Raw genomic sequence first — 11,348 nt, forward strand, 5'->3', positions numbered from 1 at the left:
TGCCCTCACCAAATTTGGGAACAGGTACTCTTTCTTCGCCCTCATCTTTGTCCACGCCATATACCTCACCTTTCCCTATTACGCCTGATTCCCCATTACCTAATTTTCCCTCATCTTCTAGTTTGTCAAATCCCCAATCGCCAGCCACGAATTTGTCGTTGTCTGACACTTCTTCCATTTTGCTATTCCTAATATTGAAACTGAACACTCGAAAATCAGTTGAACGTTCTGTCCCCTGACTTATCTATTTCAGTTGATTAAGTTTCCTCTGGAATAGTCCCTCACGCATTGGTACAGGGTGCTCCCCGTCATTCAATGGTAACACGTTCTCAGTTGGGATTGTGAAACCGAATCCTCGCTATGCTCTTTAACAGAGGTGGATACTTCAATTCGAAGGAGCACGAACGGTACGACAGGCCCTGGCACATTCTGGTTGGAAACATGCATGGAAGAAGAATTGACAGCATTACACAATAATCAGACATGGACTTTGGTTCCTAGACAGGCAGGCATGAATATTATAGGATCCAAATGGGTGTTTAAGGCTAAATTGAAACCAGATGGTACTTTGGATCGGCTGAAAGCGCGATTAGTTGCAAAAGGCTTTCATCAAATTGATGGTCAGGATTTTACAGAAACGTTCTCCCCCGTCGTCAAGCCTGGAACTATTCAGAATGGTTCTTGCGAATTGCTTTGGTTTCGGCATTGGCAGGTACGTCAGCTTGATGTCAAAAATGCCTTTTTGCATGGGCATATAACAGAGGATCTTTTTATAGACCAACCACCAGGTATGATTGATTCCCAATTTCCTGACACATGTGTGTAAATTGAAACGAGCTTTATATGGTTTGAAACAGGCTCCGCGAGCCTGGTTTGACAGATTGAGTGTTTTTTAATTTCTTATGGTTTTGTTTGTAGTTTGGCCGACCCTTCCCTGTTCATTTTTAAGTCTACACAAGGGACACTTGCACTTTTAATCTATGTTGATGACATGCTTTTGACTAGGTTCCTCAACTTTGTTAATTGATAAATTTGTCCAGCTATTGTGTAGTGAATTTGCTATGAAAGACCTAGGGCTCTTGCATCATTTTTTAGGTATAGAGGTTACACACACAGATGATGGAATTTTGTTGAATCAGACCCATTATGCTTTGACATTGCTTGAACGGTTTGGAATGGTTGACAGCAAACCCATGGCTACTCCCTTGGAGCTCAGACCGGCTGTTGAGAAGGTTACAGCTTCTGTTGACCCTCATTTTTATAGGAGTCTAGTAGCGCATTACAGTATTTAACACTCACACGTCCGGATATTGCTTTTAGTGTAAATTTTGTTTCTCAGTTTTTTGCAGAATCCAACAGTGATGCACATGAAGTTTGCCCATCGGATCCTTCGGTATGTTAAAGGAACTTTGAATCTCGGAATATTTTAACTTCTAAGTCTCGTTGTTGTTGCAGGGTTATGCTGACGCTGATTGGCTGTTGTCCTCTCACAAGGCGTTCAAACAACGGGGTACTGTACGTTCTTGGACAGAATCTCATTTTCCTAGTGTGCAAAAAAATAGCACACCTGTCTCCCGCTCAAGTACTGAAGTGGAGTACGAGCCATGGCCCACACTGCTGCGGAACTCACTTGGCTAACTTATTTGCTTCAAGATTTTTCCATTCCCATGCAGTTCCACCGCACATACTGTGACAATCTAAGTGCATTGTTTCTTACAGTCAATCCCGTGTTTCATGCTAGAAATAAACATATCGAGCTCGACTACCACTTTGTTCGAGATCAAGTTGCATGTGGTCTTCTAGTAACCATATATGTTCCCACTACTCAACAGGTAGCTGACATCTTCACTAAAACCCATACACAAGTCTACCATTACTATATTTCGCAGCAAACTATGCCTCCAGCCCCGACAAAGTTTGAGGGGGGATGTTGATGATCATAGGAGTGATAAGGTGGTTATAAGTGATCACACTTCCTTGCAAGCACCTGTTGTGGAAAATAAGGAGAAATAAGGTGGTTTATGGAGGAATAAGGATGGCTAAATATTTTCCATATTCTGTTAGATATATTTGGTTGTTGGATTACCATGTGCAGATTGTATCTTGACTAAGTTGTAGCTAGGATCTGCTTTCAATAATTAGTTAATATTTCATAGATTATTAAGGGATTTTTGTACTTAGTCATGGACTTAACCACTATATAGTGTCTTTCTTTCATTAATTGAATATATGGAAAAACAGCATTAATAATATATCAGTTGCTGCATCTTCGTATATACATATTCAAAACTCTTGTTTCTATTTTTTCTTTCTCTACTGGGCGGACTACATGACGGCGGTGAAGTCTAGTTATAGCTTTCCCAAATAGTAGAGACTGAGGAGGAGTAAATGGGTCCTTGTTGATTGGCATTGTGAAGGAAAATGAGAAGGAACAATCTACACAAACCAAGTCTTTTGTTAGATCTTTATCTTTCGATAAATATTTTTTCTTGGAATAATTTCAAGCCTCCAAACCTTCACAGTTCCCAAGAAGGCAGGACCATCTTCTCGCAGTGGATCGAGTAAAATTGGGCTAATTTGTGGTGGTGGGAGAGGAAGACCATGAACAAAGGTGTAGAGAAAGAAAGCTCAAGGGCATCATTTCTCATTTTAAAATAATTTTCTTAGTTCTCTCTTACTTTTCTTTCATCTTTTTAACGGAAAACGCCTATATTTTTATTAAGAGACGTACCTTACCCGTGTAAGGGTGCTTAAAACCGGTGTTGAATATATACAGATAGTAAAATTTAAACGGATTTAGATACGAATACTTAAATAAATATTTAAATAAATTTGAAACAGATATGAATAGTAAAAATTTCAGATGAACCCTATACCTGCAAGAGTTGTCTTTCCAATACCAGCCATTCCCCAAATTCCTATTGTCCAATTTCTAACCATTTACATCAGTGTCCAATAACAATTTCACTTTCTCCGCACGCCAATCGATTCCAACAACTTGTCATGGTAACTAGCATTTGAAGCCATATGACTTAATATCTCTGAAACACAATTGACGATTCTCTGAACTAGCATTTGATAATTTCTGATCACAAATGAACAATACATAGTAAGCAAAAACTTATTTATTTACTAGGCAAGTTTTTTCCTTTCAGATTTCGACATATTGAAGCTAGTTTTTGGTATTTTTTTTTCTTATTGAAAAATTTTTGATTTGGCCATATGTATGTACCTTCAATTTCTCATTTAATCTCTTATTGATGAAGAGAAAACAAGAAGACAACGTAAAAGCAAAAGGCCCTCTCAACTCTTGAACATCAGTTGGATCTGCACGGTAAAAAACTGGTAAAACCGTTTGTCCTAACTTTTCTCTGCATTCATTTATCACAACAAGTTCGTCCAAGCACCATGGAGAATCTTCATAGTTTTTGGAGAATAGGACGATTGAAATACATGATTCTTGAATTGTTTGCTTGAGGGCTGGTGTTATTTCAGTTCCTTTTTCGTTCAAAGATTCAAATAGAAAGGAGAGAAAACCGTCGCGGATGTCTTTGCCTCTGAAATTAATAAAAACCTCATAGTTATTTAGCCCATCTAGACTTACAGCGCTGTGAAAATATTTGCAGTTTGCCAAGCTTCCTTCAGTTCGAAAATATTGAGTATCTTAATCTTAAAGGTTGCATAAAACTTGAAGAATGGCCAGAGATTCCTTGCAATTTAAGGAAATTAGATTTAAGTGAAACTGCAATAAAACAATTGCCTTCATCAATTGGAGATTGCTCTCATCTTGTTACATTGCCAGTAAGTGGTTGTACATAATAAATATGAAAGTGAAGAATGAAGTTGTATCACTTATTCCAGATGAATCAACATTTAAATACAAAGCAACAAACTGAATTCCTTAGCAATAGGAATATCAGTAACAAACTAAATCTCAACATAATCAAAACAAACTAATACAAAGTCAAAGATTAAGAGATAGAGATACACGGATATTCTGCTAATACGTCCCCCTCAAGTTAGACAGAGGGGACCAATGTTTAACTTGTTCAGATGATGAGCAAATGATGTGGATGGCAAAGCTTTTGTCGAAGTGTCAGCAAACCTGGTCTGCCGAATGAACATGTGAAACAGTAAGCTGCTTTTGATGAACTTCATCATGAACATAATGAAAATCAACTGCTAAATGTTTCATGCGACCGTGGAACACAAGATTTTCACATAGATAAGTGCCCCAATATTATCACAATAGATAACGGGTGACGTAGAAAGTCGAATGCCCATTTCAAATAACAGATTACGAACCCAAGTTGTTTCAGACAAAGCGCTTGCAACAGCACAATATTCAGCCTCCGTAGATGACCTCGCAATAGTTGTTTGTTTTTTTGAAGACCAGCTGATCGGATTATTCCCAAAGAACTGAATATACCCAGTGGTTGATACACGGTCATTAACATCACCTGCCCAATCTGCGTCAAAATACATGTGAAGTGACATAGAGTTGCTTTTCATCAGACACAGACCATAATGGAGAGTACCGTTAAGATAACCGAGAACCCTTTTTACCGCTTTCCAGTGAAGAGTAGATGGAGCATGCATAAACTGGGAAAGCTTGTTTACAGCAAAGCAAATATCGAGATGTGTAAAACTAAGATACTGAAGTTTACCAACAATTTGCCGATATTTAGAGGCATCAACAGGCAAGGAACCATCAGAAAGAGAAAGAACCGTTGAGGAGCTCATAGGATTAGTAGCTGATTTGGATTCTTGCATGTTTGTAGCTTGAAGAATATCAGCAATATAAGTGGCCTGAGATAGGTAGAGACAATCTTTTTGCCGCAAGACTTCCACTCCAAGAAAATACTGCAAATCACCAAGGTCTATAATAGAAAAATGACTTGCAATAGCACCAATTGTATGCTGAATACCAGAGATTGAACTTCCCGTGACAATGATATCATCGACATATACAAGAACAAAAATAACAGCAGAAGCCATATGACTTATAAAGAGAGAGCTGTTAGATTCAAACTTGGAAAAACCCAATGAGATGAGATGATTTTTAAGAGCATTGTACCACGCACGGGGAGCCTGTTTTAGCCCATATATAGCCTTGCAAAGAAAACAAACATGAGAGGGAAATTTGGAATTCTCAAAACCAGGAGGTTGAGTCATGAATACTTCCTCATCAAGATTGCCTTGTAGAAAGGCATTGTTGACATCGAGTTGACACAGAGGCCAGTTATATTGAATAGCAAGTGAAAGCACCAATCTAACTGTTGTTGGCTTGACCACAGGACTGAAAGTGGAATGATAATCCAAGCCGGGGCGTTTTGTGAACCCTTTTGTAACTAACTGCGCTTTAAACCTGTCAACAGAACCATAAGATTTCCGTTTAATTCGATACAACCATTTGCAATCAACAATATTTTTAGAAGGATCATATGGAACAAGTTCCCAAGTTTGATTTCTCATTAATGCATCATACTCAGCCTTCATAGCTGCCTGCCACTCTGGTTTTTTGTTGGCTTGGGAAAAGGTATTAGGTGGTTGATCAGGCTGGACTTGTGCCATATAATCAAAGATTTTCTTTGGTTTGTAAATCTGATTCTGTGAACGTGTAACAACACGAGCAGGTGGAAGTTGAGGAATGGCTGTAGTCAAATATGAAGAAGTTGGGCAGTTGAAGGTAGAAGAAATTGGAGCAGGAATTGGGGGAGGGGATGGTTCACGAATAGTTATAGGAGAAGGTAGAGGCGGGGGTGATGATATCACTGCAGCTGAGGTTGCACGACCGGAGTTTCCAGAGTCATGAGCAATCACGGTTTCCGTATTTAGTGTAGTTGGAGTCATAGAAAGCACAGGTATTGGACTAGGTAAAGTTTGGGTGGAGATGGGTTTTGAGGTAGATGAGGCAGGGTGAAAAATGGGAGACTGAGATTGAGATAAGTCATACCATTGAAAGGACCTACTGAAATTTGAGACCAAGACATTAGAGAACATGGATTTGTACGGGAAAATATGTTCAAGAAATCGACATCACGAGACAAGTAAATTTTTGAAGTGAGAGGATCGAAACATTGATGATAATGATGGGGGAGAGAAAAACCTAAGTAAACACATGGTGTAGATCTTGGGGCCAGTTTATTGGGGGAATAAGGTTTAAGCCATGGGTAACACAAACATCCAAAAGTTTTTAATGACAAGTAATCTGGCTGTTTTTGAAATAACATTTCAAATGGAGAATGTTGAGCTAAAGTGTTGGTAGGCATTCTATTGATAAGATATAGGGCATGATTAGAAGCAAAGGACCAAAGGTTTGATGGAAGAGTGGCTTCATAAAGTAACGTCCGTGCTGTTTCAACAATGTGGCAGTGTCGACGTTCGGCAATAGCAACACGTTGTGGAGTATAAGGAGGAGTTTTCAAATGTTCTATTCCATTTAGACTAAGGTAGGAATCTAGACCCTGAAATTCACCACCACCATCAGTGTAAAATGAGAGAATATTAGAATTAAAGTGTTTTTCAACTAAAGGGTGAAATTTTTGAAAAATTGATGTGACCTCAGTTTTGTGTTTCAACGTGTAAAGCCAGATATATTTTGTATATTGATCAACAAAGATGCAATAATATAATTTTTTGTCAACAGAAAGAGTGGGAGATGGACCCCATAAATCACTAAAAATAATTTGGAGAGGCTTTGAGCTTGCAGAGTAAGTTGAGAAAATGGTTGCTTATGAGCTTTATTAGAATGACGTGAATTACAAAAGGATAATTTGTTTGGAGTTGAAACAGAAATGGAACATTTATTTAAAATAAGATGTAGAACTTTCTCATGGGGATGACCAAGTCTACAATGCCAGGTTTCAATAGAACTTGTTGAGGTTGCTGTGTGAGCTGCAGGTGAAGGAGAGGACAAGGGTGTTTGTGGCCACTCGTATAATCCATTGTTACTCCGGCCGCGTACCAGTACCTTTCTGGTTGCAAGATCCTTGACAACAAAATCAAAAGGAAAGAATTCAACTGAGATCATATTATCGTGACAAAACTTGTTAACAGAAATTAAATTGGTTTTAATTTGGGGAGCACAAATAGTATTAGACAGCCGGAAAGCTTTGTTAGATGCATACAAATGAGTAGAACCAGTGTGTGTAATTGGGATTTTGTTACCATCACCCATGGTCACTTCTTGAAAACCCGTGTATTCAGGCATGTTGTGAGGATCAGCAGTTATATGATGAGAGGCACCGGAGTCAAGAACCCATGGTTTGTCTGACATTTGAGAAGTCGAAACAAAATTTGTTCTAGCCTGAAGATGATCATGGGATCTGCTGCGACACACAAAGGCAGTGTGACCATATTTATTGCATAATTGACAAGTGACTCCATTGTAGGATGTACTAGAGGATGGTAGACGCCATGATGTTTGTTGATTGGTCCTGTTTGGGCGCCACTGGGTTGGTTGAAAGTTGGAGAAGTGCTAGTTGTTATTGGGAAAGCGTCGATTAGATCGATTGTTGCAAGCATTGGACATAGCTTGATTAGCGACAACAGTTGGTATAGCGGAAGAGACTGATTTTGCTTCATTTTGAAGACAGAGTTCATGATCTAGAAGTTTTTCACAAAGTTTCGGGTACTCAATCGGGATACTCCGGTTGCGGATTGCTGCTGGTACTTCGCGATAATCTGAATTTAGACCGTTGAGAATTTTAACAGTAAACTCTGCTTCCACCATTGGAGAACCTGCAGTAGCAAGCTCATCAGCAATTTCACGAATTTTGTGAAGGTATTCTGTGATGGTTTTGTCATCTTTGTGGATGCGACTGAGTTGATCGCGTAGACTATAAATACGAGTGTGACTTTTGTTGGCATAGGTGTTATGAAGAGTTGTCCATGCTTGAGCAGAGTTGGATGCATTACCTACGATGGAGGCAATGGTTTGATCAACAGAAGCCATCATTGCTTGATGAATGAGGCGGTCTTGGCGTAGCCATAAACGATACTGTGGGTTGTCTCGAGTGATGTTGTCTTGAGTAATTGTTTTTGGTGGAGGGGGTGTGGTGTTATCAAGATGACCAGCAAGGTCATGGCCATCAAGAAGAAGAGTTAATTGAGTTTTCCAAGTGGAAAAATTGGAACTGCCTTTGAGCTTAATAGGCAATTGAGCAGAAGGGTTGAACTGAATTATTTGATGGGTGGGGTTGGGAGTAATGTTATCAGCATTTAGAATGGTTGCCATGGGCTGACTTGTTGGGAGAAAAAAAAAATTGGATCAACTCTTTTGAGTTATGAGAGCTCTGATACCATAATAAATATGAAAGTGAAGAATGAAGTTGTATCACTTATTCCAGATGAATCAACATTTAAATACAAAGCAACAGACTGAATTCCTTAGCAGTAGGAATATCAATAACAAACTAAATCTCAACATAATCAAAACAAACTAATACAAAGTCAAAGATTAAGAGATAGAGATACACGGATATTCTGCTAATAGTACAGAGCGTGAAAATCTTCCACACTGCATTGGCCAGTTACAATCTCTTCACAGCATTGATGTTAGTGGTTGTTTGAAACTCTCTGGGGGAACTCATTGCAACAAGATGTGGCATTCAAACATCACCATCTTCATTGCATGGTTTGAATCTGTTCCAGGAACTTATTCTAGTTGATTGTGGTGTATCAGAAATTCCTGAGAGCATTGGATCATTAATTTCATTAAAAGAGTTATATTTGGATGGAAACGGTTTTGAAAGCATTCCTGCAAGCATCAAACAACTTTCTAACTTGGTTATCCTTAGCTTGGATGATTGTATGAGGCTTAGATATTTGCCAGAGATTCCAATCTTATTTTCGTTTTCTGCATCAAATTGCATCTCTTTAGAATTCGTATCATGTCCATTCTTTTCCCATGAAGATGAAGATGGATTTCTGTATTTATGTCTTAACGTTATTAATTGCATCAAATTGGGTGAAAATGTGGGTATTGAAATTATAGAAACCGTATTGTCACCAAATTCAAACATAGAGGTATGGTTCCTTTCTCTAATGTTCCCCTAGTTTGAAACAGCTTTTGAGAGTCCTAACTTAAGTGTTAATTTGACTATATTTTTCCCAATTTTATTTTCATGGGGCAAGTGTTCAGAATATGTATCCCTGGGATGGAAGTGCTGCAAAGTATGAGATATCAGACAAGTGGATCTCATCTTTCTTTCGAGCTGGAAAGGGATGATGATATTTTGGGTTTCTGCTTTTGCACTGTTATTGCTTCCCAACTTCTTCATTCTCATGATCAAGGTTCCATTAAATGTTTTGCCGAATTCGAAGATAAATCCGGAAAGATCCTTAACTTTTATTTTTTCAGGTATGCTTTTGATGCCTAAGTTAGATTCAAAACATGTGCTCCTTTGGTACAAATCTTTCGACTGTGAAGAGCATTTCACTCAGGCCTCATTCCACTTTGCTATTAGAAAGAGTTATGAACCTAGTTATAATAGGGAACCGATGATTAAGTGTAGTGTTCGTCCTGTGTCTCGGGAACAATATAGGACACCAAAACAAGAAATGATTCAAACCAATAAGGATGGTAATGAGAGCCCTAGACAAGGAAACGGTCGGCGAATGCTGAATTTTGGGATAAGAATTCAAGACCAAGACTTTAATTAAAAGAATTTCTAGTTTCGTGTGTTTCTCTTTGGGATTTTGATTAACTAAACTTCGACTTTCAATTCAAATTTTAATTATTTGCTAGTTTGGAATTTAGGAGGGAAGTATGTAATGATGTACATGATTCAATAACCTAGATTTTTAAAAGATGTTTGCTTCATTTCAATTGATCTTTAAAATAAATTTTGTAAATTGGTTCAATTATATCAGCAACTCACATAAATATTTATATTGATCCTTAATCCCAACACTTGAAGTCTAGCTCCACCCCACAAAGTGTTTGATGATGTGTCACATTAAATTTTGTAAATTGGTTCAATTATCTCTTGAAGGAATTGATGTAACAGATTGTCTGAAATTCAACGGATTGCTAGATAAAAATAGAATTTTAAAAAAATATATTATAGGAAAGTCAAATTAATTGTTACCTTCCAACCTTAATCACCCGTCTTGACAGGAAAGCTTGTGTTAAGTCAGTAGCAGTAGATACAATACATTTATGATGAAAAGATTTTTAAATGGCATCTAATTGTATTAGTTTAATTATAAAGAATTAACATTCTTATTTTTGGTTAATTATATATCTAGATTCTATATTATCAAAGAAATATTTTTAAATGTAGGAATATTTTTAAAAATTAATTGAATTTCATAAAAAGTTAATGATTATAAAATTATTTATAATTTAATGAATTAAAGAGGGTATTATATTATATAGTTCATAATATTATTCCATGTATTGAAACTCGTAATAAATAAATAAATAAAAAGAAAAACAATAGACTTAATAGCTTTCTTTCTTTTTTTTTTTTTTTTTGATAGGCTGATATAGTATCAAAGATCCAAAGAAAATATTTATATGAGTTGCTGATATAATTGAACCAATTTACAAAATTTGTTTTAAAGATCAATTGAAATGAAGCAAACATCTTTTAAAGATCAATCTATACTTCCCTCCAAAACTCCAAACTAGCAAATAATGACAAGCATTTAGGATAACTGCAAACATGATTAAAGATCTTCCACCAACTGCAACAAGCCCTTAAGATAAAATGCCAACGTACAACTGCAGAAACTTAGAAATAGATTAGCTATTACGAGTGCTAATACCCAAGTAACAGCCAATAATAAGCTGATTCTCACCACTACTGTGATTGTGTGAATTGAAAACTGAAGTCAACTAAAATCCCAAAGTAAAACACACGAAATTCCTTTACCTATTGTCAATTTCCATTTGCCATACTAATTGACATTAATAGAGTCTTTGTCTTGAATTCTTCTCCCATAATTCAGTGTTTGCCGCCTGTACTATATCCTTGTCCAGTTCTTTCCTTCTTTCATTCCTTCTTTCCGCTTTCCTATATTCTTCCCGATATATAGGATGAATGCCACAATTGATCACCCTCCTACTAATGAATTCAGCTTTTCCGCCACGCTTTACAGATATATGATCAAGCCGGAATGAGACTCGAATGAAATTTATTTCATGCTTCGAAGACATATACCTAAGGAACACATGTTTTGAATCTAACTTAAGAAGCCCCAAATTTCGAAAAAAAAAGTTACAGTCATACATTTTTCCAGCTTTATCTTGGAAGTTCCCAACAATAGTAATGTCATATACATCAAAATCAACATATTGGAAATCAAAAACAGCTGCAATATAAAAACCCAACATACGA

The 11,348-nt window shown here is 37.2% G+C and overlaps 1 protein-coding gene and 1 long non-coding RNA gene across 2 annotated transcripts; both read right to left on the reverse strand.

Moving 5' to 3' along the window:
• Positions 1–5,362: 5,362 nt before the first annotated feature.
• On the reverse strand, positions 5,363–7,279 carry LOC149491701 (uncharacterized). Its single transcript, XM_089717110.1, has 4 exons — positions 6,974–7,279; positions 6,313–6,467; positions 5,425–5,968; positions 5,363–5,368 (listed from the first exon to the last, which is right to left on the reverse strand). Exons 1-4 carry the CDS (start codon positions 7,277–7,279, stop codon positions 5,363–5,365), a joined length of 1,011 nt encoding a protein of 336 aa, XP_089573236.1.
• Positions 7,280–10,507: 3,228 nt separating this feature from the next.
• Positions 10,508–11,342, reverse strand: LOC149491702 (uncharacterized). Its single transcript, XR_016319308.1, has 2 exons — positions 10,884–11,342; positions 10,508–10,732 (listed from the first exon to the last, which is right to left on the reverse strand). It is a non-coding gene; the product is annotated as an uncharacterized LOC149491702 (long non-coding RNA).
• Between the last annotated feature and the right edge of the window lie 6 nt (positions 11,343–11,348).

Source organism: Jatropha curcas, unplaced genomic scaffold (genome assembly GCF_041381405.1).
Source record: "Jatropha curcas cultivar XTBG-Jc1 unplaced genomic scaffold, XTBG_Jcur_1.0 HiC_scaffold_818_pilon, whole genome shotgun sequence".
Taxonomy (NCBI): Eukaryota; Viridiplantae; Streptophyta; class Magnoliopsida; order Malpighiales; family Euphorbiaceae; genus Jatropha; species Jatropha curcas.

Excerpts from the sequence above, each read along its gene's own strand:
- LOC149491701 (XM_089717110.1), bottom strand. The coding sequence starts at position 7,279 with ATGTCAGACAAACCATGGGTTCTTGACTCCGGTGCCTCTCATCATATA. Across the intron at positions 6,468-6,973 it reads AGGATCTTGCAACCAGAAAG|GGTCTAGATTCCTACCTTAG; the intron begins GTACTGGTACGC and ends GGTGAATTTCAG. Across the intron at positions 5,969-6,312 it reads ACTCTTCCATCAAACCTTTG|GTCCTTTCAATGGTATGACT; the intron begins GTCCTTTGCTTC and ends AAATTTCAGTAG.